We start from the raw sequence: 21,391 nt of genomic DNA on the forward strand, positions 1-21,391 counted from the left end.
TGAGATAAACTATGCAAACCCCACTGCATATATCATATACACCGTGGGGTTATCAGTCTCTCACATCGTTGGGCAAATGTTGGTTTTGGAAAGATGTAGTGCAGTGTATTATAACTAGAGCTAAATAGCTTCTCTTTGGTCATTTTTCCAGATGTCTTGCGATTTGTTCAGATGCAATTTAACAAACCAAAGCATGGTACGTCTTGGAGATACGATTCTTTCTTCCGGCAACCCTTCTAAAAAAAGCCATACTTGTCCAGCTTGAGGTCTGTAGTCTGAGATGTAGCGCTTGGTTTTTTGCAGTTTCTCTGAGCATTGCATGGGCTGACCTCTGGGTGGACTTCTTGAGACATCACCTGTTAACTGTCTTGAATGTTTTCCACTTTTAAAGAATCTCTCACTGTAGAATGACGGACTTCATAATGTTTGGAAATGACCGTATACCCATTGGCACACTGATGGGCAGCAAAATTTGCTTTTCTAAAATCTTTCCTCACAATCATGTTAACACACACCCGAATGCTCCAGACTAGCAAACAGCCAAAATGTCTGCTATTACAAAGATGCTTACACTTGTTCGTGATCAATTAATGAAGTGCATTCATAGCAACACTTGGCCACTACTTAACTTTTCCATTCCTATGGAAGCTAAAAGGGATAATTACTTTTTCACAGGATTGTATATTTATATATGTATTTAAAGTTGAGATACCAAAATTATGATATGTCTATAAGATAATCATGTGTAAAATGTGATATAGTGACAGTCATGTTTTAAGCACAAATGCTCCTAGTGTCCTACAGTCTTGCATCTGCATTTGCATTAAAACCTCAAAGTTATAAGATTTATTACAATGTAGTATGTTTATTAGCTAGCCATAGCTGGTACTAGTAGAACTATTTTTTTTTAATGAAGCTGATTTCTGGAGTTATTTGAAGGGTTAAATTTACACTTGCCAAAACAAATTGATTTTCTACGCTGACATCACATTACTGCAGTTTGAACCATCCTAAAAATAAAGAGCATACAGCTTCATGACCCCGCTGCAGCACACACTGTGATCCACTGAATAAGCACAAAGTTGCTTCTCTTGGGCTGCTGGTGTCAGTCACTGTGGTGTTACTGCAGAGTTTTACCACTAGAGTGCATCACAGAGCCATTAATTAGGCCAGTTACATTAAACTGAGTCCACCAGCATGCAGCTTACGTGCACATCAGTCTGTCAATGCTTTCATTTTCTGTTTTTTTCCTTTCTTTCTTAGATAGACTGAATTATAAAACATGAGAACATTTTTTAGAAAAGCAAGCATGTGAAGATTACAGCTGCTGACAGGCAGGTAGAAGAATAGCACAAAGTTTATTCAAAAATAAAACATACACATTGCACACCATTAAAATATCTCAGGACTAATAATGAACTACTTAAAAAAGACTGATGACAAAAACACAATGGTGTGAAATGTTCTAAAACAGTGATGTACAGACGAACTGGTGCCAAACTCGGTGCGACTATCACTACAACATACGGATATTTTCGACCCATTTAACCAAAGGCAAATTTAACCCTTGGAGGGTCTTAAGGACATTTATTGTCTTTTTCATTTTCATTTTCATTTTTCATAAAGGCAATGGTTATACTGAAAGTATGAGATCCAAGTTCTTATTTTCCACATATTTTGTTTTTGCGTTCTTTTTTCTGAGGTCAGCAGTGATGATATATTAGTCCTTTGGCCGTAAGTGAGATTACTGAACAAACAGACCAGCTCAGCTTACCAGCAGGAAATTGCTGCGTAATTACATGCTTACAGCATGCCAAACATGTGGCATGTGATCGCTGCTCTCTGTGTGTCTGACATCAGGACTACACATAAAACAGATTTCATCAATTTTGGTGGAGAGCTGGAGCACTGGCAAAGGAAGAGCCCATGACCTTTTTGTGCGGATCCAAGCCACTTACTTTAAAATTGCAAAATAGTGCACTGGCGTTGGTCTTATCAGAGAGTATGCTCTCCAAGTGCCCTTTGTAGATACACATGTGAAACCTCATTAATATCAAAACCTCATTATCTGAATTTGAGTTTAAAAAAAAGAAAAAAGACAAAAAATAAAACAAAATATACAGCATTTATGTTTGTCTCCATTTAAATAAATACATGCACCAACACCAAAACACAGCATACCAAGGGCTTGGACCAAGAGGAGATTGTATAAAGCAAAACAAATATTTTCAATAACACTCTGGCGTTGTTTCAGGGATTTATTTTTCAAATTTTCAAGCCCTTGATATGCTTCACTTTCATTTATTGCACCACAAGATAATATTGCATAGGATGTAAGCTGTTACCAGCTCCTCGTTGCCCAGCCATGACACTGTGTGTGTAAAAAAAATGATCCATAAAGGTCTGATGCAGACAAATTTAGTTGTGAGAGCCAATTTGTTTCGGTTGAATGGTCAGAAGTTCATAAATGCAACTTAAAGAACTCATTTCATTTATGCCAGCAGGCATTTGTATTTTCACAGGCCTCGATGTGCCACTGGGATCCTGGTAGACCCACTGTGGTATAAAGATAAAAAAAAACTGTTGTGCTTGTTGCCTCCCAGAAGGTGCCTCTTCTGAGAGATGAAAAATCGATGACCTTGTCAGACTCTATCTAGCAGTCCTGATTATCGCTGCAAGTGGAAGTTCTTCCAGCCTTGGACAGGAAGAGCTTTCCGCTGGGACAGACGCAGACCTCGTAGAGAATCTGAGCATTTCCAGAAACCCCATCCTCGCTCTTGGGCAGGCGCGGCATGCGCACCGTCTCAGCATCCAGCACCAGCTGTACAGCAGACAGCACGGAGAGCAAGGACGATTAAAGGAGAACAACAAAGATCCAGCGAAAGAGCAAGGAAATATCACTCTGTTTCAGTCCTTTTACGTCATGCACGCACAATAAGACACAGTGTGCAGCGAGCTAAAGAATGATCTATTTAATACCTAACCAGTGCATGACGACATGATGATAATTTTTAAAAAAAAAGAAAAAAGGTCTGGCAGTAAATCAGCTTAAAATGAGAGAACGTGAGCGTTAAAGTTAAGTGCAGATTAACATGCAGTTATCATCCTCACAGCAAGAAAAGAAAGATGAAGAAGTGATGCAGCACACAACTACTCTGTCATATAAATGTGCTGATCTACTGAGAATTAATTAAAAAAAGGTCAAATAAGTGCTCGTGATACAAATGGCTCTAACGTGCTTCAGTCAGCTCGCTGAACCACAGCTATTAGTCAGATCCAATTCAGCCACCAATTACCAAAACTCACTCTAAACACTAACATGGAAACAGCAAACCACTACCCACAACAAACCTACAGAGCACAAACAGATGTTTTCAAAGTTCAAAAGAAAGGGTTAGGGTTAGACGAGATTCTCACTGCTTTAGAAAAAGATTTTCTTTAATATGTTACACTATATCCTTTTGATAAGAAAGATAAAGAGGCTTTTTAAGTGCCGGCTGTCTGTAAGGTGTTTCTACACAAAAATGTTCAGTAAATGGGAACAGCAGAGCGCCTTTTAAACTGAACTCGAGCTCCCAGGTGTGACCCGAGAGAGCGTAAAAGCGTAGCGCAGCATGTTTGCTGGAAAAACATGCTCTCTATATTCCCTCTGTGAGCTAAAGGAAAAAGCATGCCTGAAGACGGCTTTGTAGCAATCAGCAGGAAGTGAAAAGTGGATTTCGTACCAGCCCTTCTTTTGACTGCAGAATGACATCCATGTTGGAAGCAGCTTCAATGTTGCCAGCCAGAGCTTTCATAAAAACTCCTTTCGGTGCATCCATACTGAGCGAGCGAGTCGGGGACTCCAACCTAAAGAAACATCTCGACTTTAAAAACACCACCATTTTATCCGTTTGCTTGTTTATTTCACCTGAGCAACACCTGTGAGACTGAACCTAAACTTTGATTTCTTATAGTTTTGTATTTCTTTAGCAGATTGTTTTGAAAAATCCAATAATACACAAAGTCTGAAACGCTCACCTCAGCTCTTTCAACATTTCTGATCTCAGCTGAGGCACCTCCACTGAATGCTGGAACAGCGCTCCTTCAGGACCTGCAAACAAAGATACACAAACATCAAGATCTGTTACAGCATTTAACAGAGTCCAGGAGCCTGATATGGTCACAACACACACCAAACATTTTTAATAAAACAACATGAGTAGCTTTGCTGACAGTGGCATTCATGGTATGTTGGCCAGTTCACCCCTTTGTCCCAGACTGAAGTATTTTAACACTGCACTCACCCTGTTCAACTGCTTGTTAATGCAAACATCTAATCAGCCAATCACATGGCAGCAACTCAGCATATTTAGACATGTAGGAATGCTCGAGATGACCTGCTGAAGTTCAAACTGAGCACCAGAATGGGGAAGAAAGGTGATTTGAATTATTTTGAATGTAGACTGACTGTAGCTGTCAGACGGGTTGCTCTGGGAATTTCACAAACTGCTGATCTACTGGGATTTTCCCACACAAGCATCACTAGTGTTTACAGACAAAGGTCTGATAAATATCCGGTGAGCAGCAGATTTCTAGCTGAAAATGCCTTTTTGATGCCAGAGGTCAGAGGAGAATGGTCTGACTGCTCCGAGGTGATAGGAAGGCAACAGTAACTCATTACTCATTACAACCAAGGTATGTAGGAAACTACCTTTCCTGACTCCTGTCAGCTAAGAACAGGAAAATGGGGTCTAAATTCACACCAAAATGGGACAACAGAAGGTCTGATGAGTCTCAAATTCTGCTCCAATATTCAGATTATGGGGTGAGAATTTCAATTAAATTGAATTTACTTCAATTCAATTTTATTTTTATAGTCCCGAATCACCAGAACAGTTGCCTCAAGGTGCTTTCTATTTTTAGGTAAAGACCTTACAATAATACAGAGAAAACAGACAAAAAAACCCAAAATCATATGACCCCTCATGAGTGAGTGCTTTGGTAACAGTGGGAAGAAAAAACTCCCTTTTAACAGGAAGGAACCTCCAGCAGAGCCAGGCTCAGGGAGGGGCAGCCATCTCTTGCGACTAGTTGGAGGTGAGAGAAGGAAGATGGGACAAAAGACATGCTGTGAAAGCATAGTTCCAGCCTGCCTTGGTTCAGCCTGCTGGTGGTGAGCAATATTTTCTTGGCACACTTTGGACTCCTTAGAGCAACTGAGCATTATTTAAACACCACAGCCTACCTGAATATTGCAGCTGATCACGTCCATCCCTTTATAACCGCAGTGTACCCATCCTTGGCTGCTTCCAGTAGGAAAGCGCACCATGTCACAAAACTCAAACTGGTTTCTTGAAAATGACAGTGAGTTCAAAGAACTCACATGACCTCCACGGTCATCAGATCTCAGTCCAATAGAGGACCTTTGGGTCTGCGGTTGAACGGGAGATTCCGATGACGGATGTGCAGCTGACAAATCTGCAGCAACAGTGTGATGCCGTCATGTCACTGTCGACCAAAATCTCTGAGGTGTCCTTTGAAGAATTAAGCTAGCTCTGAAGGTGTACCTAATAAAGTGCCAGGTGAGTGTAACTAAAGTTTTGTAGACGCCACCTGTGCTCAGAGGATGAGGGGCTGCTGACTGTAATCCTCTAATATTTATCTCAAAGCACTGCAGTGCAGTATATATTGTGGATTGCGTCGTTGTGTAAACATTGTTTGTTTTTTTTAAATAGAGGCGGGCTGTCTGCCTACTTCGACTTCAGAAAAATTCAGGCAATGCTGGAGCAGAGAAGTAAAACTGGATCCAAATGCTGCAACACTTGGAGCCAACTGTGAAGGATGTAAACACTCCACAAACACAGAGAGTACAGAAGCTTTGTTTAGAGGATTCCTGGAAAAACAGCTCCCGCTGCCTGCTGCTCTCTGCGGATCAAACTGACCCCGGGCGATACGAAGTTATCGGCTGACACTCTGTTCAACATTAATCAGTCAGCACAGCGTGTGGCCAGCGGCACACGTAACCATTAACGCAACCCACCGGAGACTAAGATTCAGAATAAAAGCGCAGAAATATCCCATCAACCCTTTGTTCAGTAATATGATAAACTGTACAGTATTGTGCTCTGGCATCTCATTTTTCTGTCCTCTCTGTGCACTTCAAAGATAACCACGCACTCTATGACACGAATGACTGTGAAAATGACTGGGCTGTCTCTGCCCTTGGGTGCTGGATTGTTGAGCTGATATTTGCCATCAAACCAAATTGGTCCTGTTGAGTCTACATCTGTTGTCAGTGTTATTATTTTTTCATTTTTTTCCCCAAAACCCTTCCACCAACAGGTGTGCGCTACGTCCAAGGAAACACAGCACGTCGCGGCCATTGGTGTACCTGTGACTCGTAGTTTGTCTGGCCCAATCTCAGCCTTGTCGCCATCTGCAGTGAACAGCATGTTGTCATTGTGCGAGTTAATGAGCAGATTTCGAGTGTGTCCCTGAGCCTCTTTTGGACCTGGAACAACAACAACAACAACACCTGAAGGGGTTTGGCAATAAGACATGAGTAACGTGCAACCATGAAAATCTATCATCATTCTCTTCCTGTGATTCAGTTCGATGTGCTCAGAGACACATTCCCAATTTAGATCAGCGTAGAGGTGGAAAGGGGAAAGTCAGCGGCCACCTGCTGATGAGAAACGCAGTGATTAAAAATGCGTAACCATATTACTGCTTTGGTCTGACACGAAACTCATCTGAGGTTACTTCCTTTTGCCCTTCACTCCATCAGCCCTGAGAGAAGCTGCTCTAAAACATGTAGATCACTCAGTGAGATATTTAACCTCTGTCAGGGCTCACAACTGTGAACAGACACGCAGTATTCCCTAACAAGCATTTTAGTTTTATTCACAGAGGCCCAAGAGTATGCAGGCTATGCATTTTATGGCTTAATGATCAAGGACACATAACGGCACTGTGGAACACAACAATTTGCTGGCCTTTTAATTATGACAAAATCCCCCAACGTGGCAGTCGGTGAGCCATAAAGAGACGCACAAATATGATCCTCCACCGGCCTCAGGCCCTCGCGTGTAATACAGAATGATCCAGAAGCAATGGATGGAGAAAAGGAATGCTGAATTTAATGGATTTTAAATGGAAATCTAAGAGATTATGAATTGAAATATGGCCTCTTGTCTCTGCTAATGCTGGATGAGAAATCCCTGCAGTGTACCAGTGTCTTTACTGTCACTCTCAGTGTCACTCATCAGCAGGATGTGATGTGTATGTGCCGCATGTTTCTGTGTGTCCTCTCACCCACAGATATCCTCTCTATAACGTCACCATTTTCATTGCGGGCGTTGAGGGAAACATTTTCCGATGAGTGTAATAGAAGTGAAGAGTCCTGTGGAGATGAAGAAATATTGTCTTATTAACAGCCTGTGGAAATAACATCAATCTGCAACAGTAAAATGATAAAAATTAGAATATTTGCATGTATGAACTTGGACAAAGAGGTTTTATGTGAGGTTTTTAGGCACGCTGGCTCTACAGGTAGCACTCGTTCACTGGTCAGACCCTTTAGTCCACACTAACTAATGGATTGTAAAAGCATTCATGATTCCCTGAGGATAACTCCTACTGACTTTCATTGCCTGACTCTAACGCTACCATGAGGTTGATAATGTGAGGTTTATTAGGCTATCAAGACAGCTCTGCAAAACTGGCATCCATAAAAAAAACAGGACGTTTATTTGAATAGTGCCCATTAAAATCAGCATTACAAAACTGCTTTACAAAAACATAATACACACAAAAAAATACAAAAAAGTCAAAGTTATCAGATGATTTAAAACCAAAGTATTACACTCTAGAGATAAGCTAGTGCATTGTCGAGAGTGAAATACAATACAAATTAAAAAAGTAAACATTATAAGAACATTTTATTTTAAAAAATAAATAAAATGAGTAAAGCTTAACACTTGCGAAATAAAAGTCAGACTTGCTCAGGCAGGTTTTTCCACAGCAGAGGAGCCCAAACAGCAAATGCTCAGTCGCCTTCAGTTTTTAAGCATGAGGTGGGAACAGTTGGCAGGTTCCTGCCTCAGGATATCAGGCTGCTCACTGGTCTATTCCAGCATCTCTTCTGGAGCCAGGTCATGAAGGGCACTCACTCCTGACACCCTCTGTCCTAACGTGGGGACATTACGTTTTGGCTTTTCTGCACTTTGTATTTCACTTCAGTCAATAAAGCATTTTTACTTTGTGGTGGTGACTTTATTTCACTATGCTGTAAAATAAACAGTATGAGGATCATGAGGGCATGCTATGAGGTTTATCTGTCAGAGGTCCAAAGTAACGTGATATTTAGAATCCTCATATATCATTCCTTATATGCCTATATGTTCTCAATACAAAGGATGACAAACTCAGTTTTAAATAGCCCTAAACAGCATTATTATTGCTTTGACCTTCAGATCAATCTATTAACAATCAAGGAGAGGTCGGAGGTCAAATCTGACATTTGAAATCTGTATATTGCAATCATATTATATTAGATTATTTTCTATGTGTTGGCAATACACACAACACTTGTGAGAATCAGTTTCTAAGATATGGCTAGGCTTTTTGTCAATTTTCTACCAATAAATCATAAAGTTCACCTTCATGACCTCAGGGGATGTAAGCAAAATTTGAATGGATTGTTGGCATGACCCCACGCTACACCCCTACACAGTTTTTATCAGAATTCATTCAAAACTTTGAGCTATAGTGTTTACAGACAGAAAGAATGACATGCAGGCACAGAAACACTGTCAAAAACATAACCTCCGTGGAAAAGTTAATAACAGTAAGAATAATAGAGAGTATGTGGCTAAAACTCAATATCAGTTGTATTCTAGCACTCCTCAAATGCAGACAGGAGGGCTGGATTAGCTTGCTGATATATTTCTCAAAAATTAGGTTTGCATCAATAGCAAACACAGATTTCTGACAGCCTATTTAATTTTGGAAGGACAAAGAACTGGATAACAGGATTTTTTAAATGTTTAAATGTATTAGACTTTTATATGATTTAAATTGTTCATTTTAGAAGATTTTCAGATATTCATTTTGGTTAGATGGTCTTAACTGCCTTAGAGAAAGGGTGAGAAGTGCGGCCATCCGGGAGGGGCTCAGAGTAGAGCCGCTGCTCCTCCACATTGAAAGGAGCCAGCTGAGGTGGTTCGGGCATCTGACAAGGATGCCTCCTGGGGTTGGTGTTCCGGGCATGTCCCAACGGGAGGAGACCCCGGGGCAGACCCAGGACACGCTGGAGAGATTATATCTCTCGGCTGGCCTGGGAACGCCTTGGTGTTCCCCCGGATAAGCTGGAGGAGGTGGCTGGGGAGAGGGAGGTCTGGGCCTCTCTGCTTAGGCTGCTGCCCCCGCGACCCGGCCCCGGATAAAGCGGATGAAGATGGATGGATGGATGGTCTTAACTGGGAGATAACACTGAATGTTGCTGAAAGAGCAGTATGATAACATGTTTCTGTACAATGTGGCCAAAAGGCAGGACATACTGAAAAAGGATAGGTCCTAGTATAGAACCCTGTGGGACTCCACATGTGGTCAGAGGAGGTGGTCACCAACAGAAACTGTGTTACATGGCTGCCCCACCAGCGTTGGAGCTTTTCATAACACATTCCCATAAGCTTCTGCACATGATTCTATTCCTGTGAGCAAGCTAGCATGCTAACAACAGCATTTAGCCCAAAGCACCATAAAGTAGCTAGCATGGCGGTAAACTCAAGAAACTTGGTGTCATTTTCTGATTAACAGCTTTTTATTGTATCTTAGCTACGTATTGAGATCATAACAAATATTAATACTGCCATTTATTTTGTTTTTTAGTTGATCGAGATGTTTCCTTGCAATCATTTATCTGCTAACACATTAGCATTTACGGCTGTCGACTTGGATTATTCTACAAACTACAAACACTTTACTGATATATTATTGACAATTATTATTATGATCAGGCAGCCATTAGGAGGCACTGAGCATCCTGATGGGGGAGGATATTCACCAGCCAGGCTGAAGCATTACTGACCAGAAAAAAGTGCCATGGACTACTGTTTATTAAGGCTGACAAAGAATGCATTATTATCAGGCTATTTATTATTTTACCTAAATATTTGTACAGGATGTGACAGCAAGTAATTAGGTCTGTATAAGAGAACTGGCAAACACACACACATACTGTCATAAAATGTTTAAATGAAGAAGCTTAGCAATAAATCTCTTCTGCTCCTTTGTAGCTGAGGGGAAGACATGCTTCTAAAAATGGTCTAGGAAAGCAAGTTTTCATGTAGAGGGCAGCAGGATGTCTCTCTAAGCACTGAATCATTTTAGAAACCCATAGAACACATTAGAAAATGTGTCCATCCATAAATGAGGAATACATTGCCTTTTTAATGAGGCCCATGAAGCAAGAAAAACAAATATTGCTGCTATGAGCAAGAAAAGCCATAACATGTAAACAACTGCAGCAAAGTGTTCCCATCTGCTGCTAGCAGGCGGGCCATAAACTACTTTCCACCACAAATATCCCTGAGGTTAATGGAGAGCTCAGCACACCACCACGTGCACTGTGTGCTACTGCCAAATCCAGTTTGTTCTGACACATCTCCTAAAAAAAGTACTGTCAGAAATATGCAGCTCTCTCACTACAGCTGGATAAAAACTGCCTGAGTGTCTGCGAGGAATTAGATTTAGATGATAAGATGACGTGCAGTCTCCAAAGATCCAACACACACTCAAATTTAAGTTTAGTAAACAGTGAGAAATAATGGCCAGGCTGTCAGGCTACTTAACTGAGCAAACAGAGGTTTGAAAATGAATGGGGTAGAAGACGAGAAAGGGAGAGAAGGAGAGGGTAGAGGGGGAGAGAGGAGGCTTATCTCAGAAGAATGTGGCAAAGAAGAGCAGGAAAAAAAGTTTGCATTTCTGATTGGCTTACTTCTCTGCTGTGGATCTCCCGAGCATAGAGAGGAAAGAGGAACTCAGACTCGCCATCCTCCAGCTTAACCCCATCTCCATGTACTTGTAGTAGTCCCATCCCTTCCTGTGATCAAAATAAAATCAAGAGGTTACATATTTAGACAAAGGCATGCCAAGAAGGTGAGGAATGTGCTTTGGCTTTCCAGCTAACAGCGTTCCCTCTATCACTTAGGTATTTGTCTAAGGTATCCACCATAGTGTGTACATGTGCATGCAAGAGTGTGTGTTGGCTTGCAGCTTTGTTCATAAATCCACAGTTGCCATCTGGAGTTGAGACAGAAAGCTGACAAGTCTCCATGAAATAACAAACACATTTACTCTCCTGTTTAGACAGCCAAGTAGGACTTAATGATGGATAACGCTATTGCTGCCTGACATTGCAATAATAAGCAGGTAATAGTCAAATGATGGGCTGATCAACAAAAGCTACATACTAAATATTTAAACATACCATTTGAAAGGAGAAAGGAAAAACAATCCCAACTGAAAACATGGTGTCCAAATGTGAGCTGTGCATACCGTGTTGAACCACATCACCCTGAGGATCCAGATGGTGAGGGCAAAGTTGACCACCAGGATGACAATGAGCAGCAGCACAAAGAGGTAGAGACAGCGCTTCCTCCAGCCATAGATGCCAATCTTGTAGAGTTCGTCGGGCACCGACCTGGGCGTGCTGCTGCCCTCGGTGGTGGTGACATACTGTTCCCGCACCATCTGTCGCCTGGCCGCCACAGATGAAGACAGGGACACAGGCAATGGAGTAAAATCAAAGATATTAGTAAAGATATCGAAGATCAATTTGAAATAAATTTGGCAGAGCAGAGAGAATTATTAAAACAACCTGTGAACATAATGTTGATAATATCTAGTGAACCTCTTAAGAAAGCAAACAGTGTCCTGTAAAGTTCTGTATTTGGTCTTCACCAGCACCCAAAGCACTTATCACAGTCATTACCTGCTAAATATGTTGTTATCACTCTGTGTCTATCTTGCCTTTGGAGCTGGGTAGTTGGTAAAGAGTAAGTTTGAGGGCTTTCTTGGAATAAAAATCCTCCTTTGTGGATCACAAACGATGCTATAGGTATGATATAGGTAATATTTGCTTAAAGTAGTAAAGTTTGCTCAAATCCCAAAACTTGCTTTAAATCTTTGACTAAGGGGAAGTGTGAAAATTCATTAAAATTCTCTGTGTCTCTGTTTTGCTCTTAATTAAAATAAAGTTAATATAAAAATATTGATTGCAGAAGTGAGCGAACATTGCTCAAAGCATTCTGACAACAGGCGCACCAAGAAAAGCAGCACAAAACAGCTCCCCTCCCCCCAAAAAGAAGAAGAAAAAATAAAAACACTATATTAAGTTTCGTACACTCAGAGCCTTTTGCTTTCTTCATCACTTCATGCATTTACAAGTGAAATGGTGCTGTCAGGAGCCTTCATCAGAATCACTTTACAAAAGTCTCTAAGCAAATCAAGTGACTAAGAAGCGTCTCGGTGTGCAACTACCGGTAATTGGTTTTTGCTGTTAATTTAAAGCAGTTTCAAGTCTGCAGCTATAGTAATTAATAACATCCATCCATCCATTTTGTCAACCAGTAATCCAACTGGAGGTCCAGGGGGACAGGTCGGGAGCCGAAGCCTATCCCAGCTCACACAGAGTGAGAGGCGGGGTTCAGACTCTACTCGTCGTTAGGCTGATGTATAACACATCTATATGTATTTGCTGCACACACTTTCTATTATTTCAAGGAAATGACCAAACATTTATTTTCTTTTGCACTCTTAAAATATAAGATGTTTGTCTTTAATATGTATTTTTCCTTTTTTGCTTTCCTATTAGAGAAGGACCTTTTTCTCACCATCTAGATCAGGGGTCCCCAACTCCAGGCCTCGAGGGCCGGTGTCCTGCAGGTTTTAGATCTCACCCTGGGACTACACACCTGAATCAAATGATTAGTTCATTACCAGGCCTCTGGAGAACTTCAAGACATGTTGAGGCGGTAATTTAGCCATTTAAATCAGCTGTGTTGGATGAAGGACACATCTAAAAACTGCAGGACGCCGGCCCTCGAGGCCTGGAGTTGGGGACCCCTGATCTACACTAATACGAAAAAGAAAGTTAGAGTTCTTGTGTGTTAAGTTCTTAAGAGTAATATTAGTTTTGAATTCTAGTTTTTGTTTATTTGTTATGATTTATGGTTGAAGTCCTCTTTTTTTATCATAGTGGTTTTAATTCTTTCACCTGTGCCTTGTTTTCCCCAGCTGTGTTACATCTTCCTAATTACCTCGTGTGTGTATTAAAGCCCATGTTGTGTCCTCACCTTATGTTTTTTGTTAAGCTTGCTGGTGCTAGCTAATAAAGCTGCACTCCACCTACCACAAAGCACACCTTGACAACATTTTCTGGTACTGCAGTGTGCAGAGGACTTGGAGTTGTATTGGTAACTAACTAAGTAATTACAAATGCAATTTTTCTATCAGCTCAACAAAAATCAGCAAACACACAAATTGCTTGCGTGCATTTTGTAGCAGAGTGTGTTGCTAGCTAAAGGTCCAACTGCAGTATTTCACAGGTAGAGAAAAGAAGGAGCTAACTCCACTCAGAGATGGAGAAAGATAAGAAAGACAGAACAGGAAAGGAAGAAGAGAGGTTAGATTTAAAGGTAAGGACTGCTCACTGGTATGTGATAAACTGTAAATGTAAAGCTTACATGCAAGTCTTCATGTTTTTAAATCAGGTTTTCAGTCCGGTTTTCTGTTGCTGTTGTTTTCCATATTGTGAAATGAACTGCAAAACAAACTGAGGTTGACTAACTGTGTTATTTAAAGGCTGCATGAAAATACTCTGCAGGTTACTGCAGGATAAACTGGTTAGTTTGCTGTACTGGGAAGGATTTAAAGTGTGTGTGGCTGGTGCACAGTGGCTGTGGTGCTCATGGTCAGAGTTCAGTTATATATAATTAAAAGCTAAGGTGATGGTGCTTAGATTCATTCACAGAATTAAACCTTCGTATCAACTTTATCCTGTTTGGAAAAAAGACAGCATAAACAGTAGACTATCAGTGTAGAGGATTGACACAAAGGACAACTCATGACCACCTGCTGACATCTTGTTGAATTCATTTGTGAACATACACAAAGAGCAGCAGGTCAGCTGATCACAGCCTATACATTAAGAAAAATCAACAGGAGCACTCAATAGAAATTACACCCTCTACAATGTGGGCAACAGAAAATAGAGCTTTATTTGGTTTTCTCTTTGAATTGGGATCTCTTATTCTTAGTTTAAAAGAGGAACTGCTGCTGCACATCAATCTGGAAAGGGTTATAAAGGCCATGTCTGAACAATATATAGTCCATCATTCTACAGTGAGAGAAAATCTTCACAACTGGAAAACATTCAAGGCAGCTGCCAATCTTCCCAGGAATGGATGTTCCAGCAAATTCAACTCAAGATCAAAAACTGCAATTTCTCAGAGAAACTTCAAGAAATCTAAAAACTATAGTTCAGACTCTACACACCTCAGCATGATAAATGTTCAAGTTCATAAAGATACAATTAAAAAGATACTGATCAAGTATGGGTTGTTTTGGGAGGGCTGCCAAGGAAATCCTCTTTTCTCCAAAAGGAATATAACAGGATGGCTTAAGATTACAAAGTTTCATCTGACAAAACCACAAGACTTCTGCAATAATCCTTTGGACAGAGGAGATCGAAGTGAAGATTTTTGGCCATAATGCACAGCACCAGACTTGGAGAAAACCGAACACAGCAATCTGCACAAAAACCTCATCACAGCTTTCAATCATGGTGCTGGAAGGCTGGTGATGTGGGCTTGTTTTGCATCCACGGGACCTGAGCACCTTGCAGTCATTGAGGCACCCATTTACCAGAGCATGCATACATCCCTCCATCCATCTTCTTCCACTTTTCCAATATGCGGAGGGGCTGGAGCCTATCATAGCTGTCATTAAGGTGAGCGGCAGGGTACACCCTGGGAAGGTCTCTAGTCCATCTCAACTGCCCAAACCAAAGTATTTTCAAATGTGAGTCTGTCTGACAGACTCACATCTAAAGCTTTGCCCAAATTGGGTCATGCAACAGGACAATGATCCCAAGCACAGCAAAAAATTCACAGAATGACAGAAAAAAGAATCAAGGTGCTGCAATGATCCAATCAAAGGCCAAATTTCAACCTGACTGAAATGCTGTGGTGGGGCTTTAAGAGAGCTGTGCATAAAGAAACCTCAATGAACTGAAGCAATGTTGCAAAGGACTGTCAATCTGCAGGGCCCACAACTCCTATACAGGAAACCTGAAGTCCTAATCCCTGATCTTACCCAGTAGGTATGAAGAGTTCAACTTGTGGATGAGGTGACTCGTCCAGGTGTCTTTGCTGCTAACTCTGATAAGAAGAAATCTGGACACAATGATGTGAGGGACTAATAAAGTCATACAGAAAACAATTACTTCAAGTTATTGGTGCTAAAGGTGATTCTACAAGCTAATGAATCAATAGGAGTGCTCAGTTTTTCACAGGGCTTCATAGACTCCTGTGAAAACTCTTTTTAACAAGGCTGCATATTATTCCTATGAATGCTACCACACAAAAGAGTTAGAAAATGAATTCAGACACCCAAGAGAAACCCTCAAATCATTATGCTATTGTTATATACCAAAGCATTTTAAAAACATGTTTTATATGGCAATTGGTCTCTTTCTGAATACTGAATTGAAACTTTAGCTTTGCTTCTGTGTGACAAATTCTGCAGCATCCAAGTTCTCAAGGTCTATTTCAATACTTTTCCAGTTTTTATGCTTCACTACATGCATACAATGTACATACAGCACTATGTAACGCCTTGTCTAACAGTCTACAGTATGATTCATGAGCCCAAAGCTCACACACACACAGAGCTACAGGATGGCTGGCTCTTTGCACCGGTGGAAAACTTGACAGAATTTCCAGCAGTTTTTTAAAAAGGCAAAGGAAAAATGGTATTTATTACAGAGCTGAGGCTGTGTTTTCTGGCTACACAGCAGCAGACTAACAGTGACAAAAACCAAGTCGATGAAAGTCAGCATATTTCAAACCACAGCCGGTACTATAAGTTATGACACAACGGTCGTTTTCTGTATTCAGTTCACGTGATAGCCTTCCGAACTGCAGGACTGCAGAACCTGCGAGCGAGCCCCCCAGTCAGCACATTTGGACCATCTGACACAGTGACAAGAGAGAACCTCAGGGGGAGATTTCACAGCGATTCGAGTACAGCGGAGCCAAAGAGCGCATAGCCTGAGAAGGCTGCAGAGAGAGGAGTGGTGTTACTTTCTATTGATTAATCTGCATTAATAACCAGGGGCAGGCTGTGGAGAACGCTGCTTTCATTGAGGAGTGAGCCTGAAGAAAATGCTGTCAGTTAAGGATTATTATGAGTCAATGAAACATGCGAAAGAAGCAGTAACACAAAGAATGAAGATTTCTCTGTGCTACAAACTGCTCTTAATCTTCATCAGATCTTCAGAGCCACCACATTTCAGCTTAATGGGAAAAAAAGTTATCTGAACACAGATGTATCTGGGTTGTCTCAGCTGTGCTTTCTGAACTCGACAGGGCCCAGATGAAAGAAGCCCGGCTGATTTACATACAAGACAGATGTTACATCTTACTGTCACAGCAAAAACATTTTCCATCATGTTAAAAGAGCCACTTTTCAAGCCCGAAAGCAATTCTTCCTGACGTTACCAGATGTTCAGCCGAGCACATTATCCTCCTGTAACTCCCCCAGGCCCGAAGATGATGATGATGATGCAGGCAGGGGAAGATGAGCTGAGCATACAGTGACAAACTGTACAAGCAGAGGAGTTGTGCTGCTGTAAATAATGAAGGTAAACATTGTTCCACCCTCACACCAAGGAGTGATGAATGGAAGCAAACACGCTCTCTGCAAGCGGTCTGAGCTCTCTGAGGTCCAGGAGGACGTGGATCACAGACACTGATAATAAAGCAAAATGGGTTGTTCCTTGCTGTGTGCAGTAAACACAGGGAGAAAGCACACAAGGCTGATGGTATTTCTATGACCACAGGTCCTGTCACATGGCCTGCAAGCCTAGCTGTGATGAATAGCCTTTATTTCACAATGAAACAAAAAAAACACTGCCAGCAAAAAGAAGGAAAATAAGACTTTATAAGGAAAACTTGTGTCAAAAACTCGTTTTTTTTCTCCTATATCACTTCATTTTTATGTATTAATCACAACTGTGAGAATAAATCATCATAATAAATTGAATGTCAGCAATGCAGCAGAGGCACAGCAACTTTTAGCGGTAGTTGGGAGTCCCTCTCTTTGAAGGGAGATCTCCAGCAAGGCTTGAAAAAATAAAAAAGGGAGCCAGAACAGCCAGACACTGTTTAATTGACTGATTCCAATATCCCCACACTGTATCTATTAACAGCCTCAGATCCTCGGATCTATTGTGTGTTAACATGTAGATCGGCTCAACTCTTTTATACTTTTTGGGCAAATGAGCAGTGAGAGTGAAAGAGCTCTGGCTCTGTTCATTATCACATTAATGAATTTGATCTAGTTCGGTCTAATTACTTTAAATGAAAGCATTAAGAGACTGTCAGCAGCACGAGGAGAAAGCAGCTTTGAGGCCAGATCTTTAAAGGGCGTCTTCCAGCTTCCAGTTTCTGTGCTTACCACCACCACAGACTTCCATAGCAACCCAAATAAACAGTCCCCGAAGAGCTTCGCTGGAAGGGCCAGGAATGCTCAATTTATGGTCGGAAATTCAATCTGACTTGAGAGAAAATGCTTTTGTCAGGTCTTTATTTCCTAAGTGTCCTTTTAAGTGCTTCTAAATATAAATGGTCACAAATACTCTACAGTGGAAACGACTACAAAAAATTATAAAGTAGCACAGAGCTCTAATACAATCTTCTGCTCCAGGGAGGTCCATTTATCCTAGGGCATCCTCTCAATTAACCTTAAGCATATGATGCTCACTCCCTGGCTCTGTCTCTGACCTCTGAATCAGAGTCAGAGGGCCGGGTCGGACAGGCTAACTTCTACCTTTCAGTCTGCGGGGTCCGGCTGTAATTGAAAATCCAGGCTCTTCTCTGAGCCGAGGCTTGACCTGACAAAACGTCACAAGTTGCACTAACTTAGAAAAGCTCAAAAAGCTTTAAGGTGGAGGAAGGACTGCGGAGTAACACCGTTTGTGTGGAGCGAAGGGCGATTAGAAACTGACAACAGTGCTGAGGGTTTCTGCCTGGCTGGCGTCATGTCTCCACTTCGCTGTGATGCCTTAACTTCTATAAATAGGACACAGCATTGTGAACTAAATATAAAAAAAGCACCAGAGGAAATGCACAGAGACACAAACCACCCAGGTACATCTAATGAATATTACAAAGAGACCGGAGGATTTCTCAGAACACAGAAAATATTACTGAGTCGCTCTTTTGCACAGTTAGTTTAGCATTTCAGCATTGTTAGCCATGTATGGTTAAAACACAGGGGAACTGGCTGACTGAAAGCTGACTAAAAACACTGTTTTCAAATCCAAAACTGCCTCTGTGAGGACTGAAAAGTAAACTGAGCAAAATGTGAGAAGTACAGAAGGACAAAAACTGAAAAACATGTCCAGTAGGTGAAAGGTTACCTTCATAAAACACTTTAACTTTATACAAAGAGAAGGCTGTAAAAGACACAAAAAATTTATAATAATAACCAAATGGGTAAATGTCGAATCGGGGGCAGAGTACTCACCGATCTGTGTGGAGGCACAGCAGTCCTCTTTCCTATGCAACAGTAAGCAGAGCTCGGGCTGGTACAAGCAGCTTGAGAAGCAGCAGCGCTTGAGCTCCTCACGCGTCTGTCAGCCACTCAACAGCTGCGTGCCATAAATCCAGCTCTGGAAGTGCCCTGAATAATCACCGCGAGACGGCGCTCCCACTCGCCTGCATTCCCACTCCGACTCTGAGCTCTGACTCCCTCTGCCTTTTTAGCCGTACAGATATTTGAATATCATCAGAGTATGCGTGAGAGAGAGAGAGTGTGAGAGAGGAGTATTAACGATGAGTGGAAAGGCTCTCTCTCTCTCTCTCTCTTTCTCTTTCTCTCTCACACACACAGAACCATCACATAATGAACAGAGCATTTGTTTGTCATTCAATCCACTGAGTCACTTTCACTGCCCAACCCAGGGCTTGAAGCAGCGGTGTCTAATTTGAGACTTCAGTCATGCCTCTCAGTATAAACTGAAGCTGGTCTTTCAGATACTGTAGCTCTGCTGGGTGACAGCAGGAAGGGTGGACCTTGAAGAGGGCAGTCAGTAAGTGAGAGAGGCGGACGTTCAGCAAACGCAGCAAAGCTGTGGTTCCTGATGTGGAAATTGTTTTATGGTCCTTGAATATATCAGTGAGGTTTTTTGTTGTTTTTTTTAACTTTAGCTATGTATGTAAATACAATTCAATAACTCAAGGTCATCCATTAATATGACAGCGATATAGCGAGTATCAAAAGTGCAAAATGTTTTTAAATTGAGGATAACACATTTCATTATGAAATATTTACATATAGTCTGTTTGTGTAAGTGCCAACATTTGATGATAGGAAGTGGCACGCTGAGTGAGAACACTGTTAAGACAACCTCAATTAAACAGGGACTGCCACTTGATGTTGCTGTTAAACTGAAACTTATCTACAGTGATAGGTTTAAAGAACCAGCCTTGGAGCTAAATGCTGATATTGTAGTCTAAAGAGGGCGGGAGAGATGTCTGTGCCCGAACAAAAACAAGAAAAATAGATTTAAAGGCTTCTAACAGATGTAGAAACATATGAAACTAACAGCATTAGTGTGGCTCTATAGAATAGCAATTTATACATTCAGGTTCAGGTTCATTTATTTTTACCTGTAGGTAGGTTTGTTCTGCAGGCAAGTCATCCAAGCTCACATGCACACTTCAATACAGACACAACACACACATAGTACAAACTACTGAAAAAAAACAACTAATACTTGATTTGGGGAATCATTTAGCTCACCTACGTAAAAAAGCTACAATTTGTTACTGAGTGATGGGTGCCAGAACAAAGGGGTTTTTAAACCTTGCTGTTCTGCACTTTGGAATCATACATTTTCATCCTGACGAAAGAAACTGAAACTCACTAAAGGCTGCAAGTCATCAAGAAAAACTGAACCAGCCAACCTCTGTAACTGTCTGTCGTACAGGGATGTCTATTTTATTTATAACCTATAACACATTTAAACAATACAAGCTGACGTCTCTGACAGGTACATTTACATCCCTCCAGAAAATACACTTTCCAAATACATGAAATGCTGAAATAATTTAAAAACCGATGATGATTCATCGTATAAATAATGAAACACTGCCCTCCCCAATATAAGCTGCTGTTAAAGGTTAAAAGTATCTGCAATAGTGCAATAGTGGCCCTGTATATACTCTGTATCATATCGATATGAGAATTTGCAGTATCACACAGCAATACTGTTCACCAATAAGCATGTTAGACCACTCAACAGAGTTTCTCTTCTTTACAGATAAGTGTCCATGCCACAAAACCAAGGAAAAGGAAGGTGCTTTTTAAAAGGTTACACCTGTGTTCTTCTCATATGACGTCTCAAACTTTGTTCCATAAACTGACCTACCTGCCAGTAAGCTTCCTACTTACCATGGATGAAGGTGTGAGTTGTTCCACATTAGCACGTGCTAAAAAAGCTTCCAGATGCATTGATGTGATCTGTGAACATCTTTCCTGAAGCTTCAGTCAGACCAGAATTCACCTGACAAAATGTTTCCACAGGCTGAGGCTGCAAACAGGTGTACAGGATGTAGGATGGGTAAGGTAAATATAATATGTTTGAAATTCAGGCATATTTAAGGAAGCCCCTGCATGAGTTTATCATGCCTACCAAAGCTTAAAAGCACATTATTTCTGGCTAGGTCAGGGATTAGCAACTTTTACTATCAAACGAGCCACTTTTAAACAATTTCTGACCAGTTATTTAAACCTAGGTAATGCAGGAGGCACAACCTGTTTAGTATAGCATGAAGAAGCTTGTTTCCGCCGCCATTTAAATAAAAATTTTCCCAAAAATCTCGGGTTATTATCTCGACGTTTCGATTTACTCGAACTCAATCTTATGGTAAGTGTTACGGTTAGGTTAAGTCTTAGCCTTACTAACTCGAAATGTTGGGAAAACAACTTTTAAAAAAAATGACATTTCGATTTTTTACTTCGATTTTTTTTTTTTTTTAGATAATAAAAATAATTTGACCTTTTTTGGTCTTTTTTTTAGTGGGGGAAACAAGCTTGAATAACGAAGAGAAATTATACA

At 41.0% G+C, this 21,391-nt stretch overlaps 1 protein-coding gene across 1 annotated transcript; it reads right to left on the reverse strand.

Moving 5' to 3' along the window:
* Window positions 1-1,155: 1,155 nt before the first annotated feature.
* sgcg (sarcoglycan, gamma) lies at window positions 1,156-18,898 on the reverse strand. Its single transcript, XM_085370666.1, has 8 exons — window positions 18,796-18,898; window positions 11,542-11,743; window positions 10,982-11,086; window positions 7,297-7,384; window positions 6,374-6,493; window positions 4,021-4,093; window positions 3,726-3,849; window positions 1,156-2,821 (listed from the first exon to the last, which is right to left on the reverse strand). The coding sequence occupies exons 2-8, from the start codon at window positions 11,734-11,736 to the stop codon at window positions 2,654-2,656; spliced, it is 873 nt and encodes a 290-aa protein (XP_085226792.1). The 5' UTR covers window positions 11,737-11,743; window positions 18,796-18,898; the 3' UTR covers window positions 1,156-2,653.
* Window positions 18,899-21,391: the final 2,493 nt, after the last annotated feature.

This window comes from Diplotaxodon limnothrissa, linkage group LG14 (genome assembly GCF_057381915.1).
Source record: "Diplotaxodon limnothrissa isolate DT_005_m linkage group LG14, D_limnothrissa_male_GT1.1, whole genome shotgun sequence".
In the NCBI taxonomy this organism is placed as follows: domain Eukaryota; kingdom Metazoa; phylum Chordata; class Actinopteri; order Cichliformes; family Cichlidae; genus Diplotaxodon; species Diplotaxodon limnothrissa.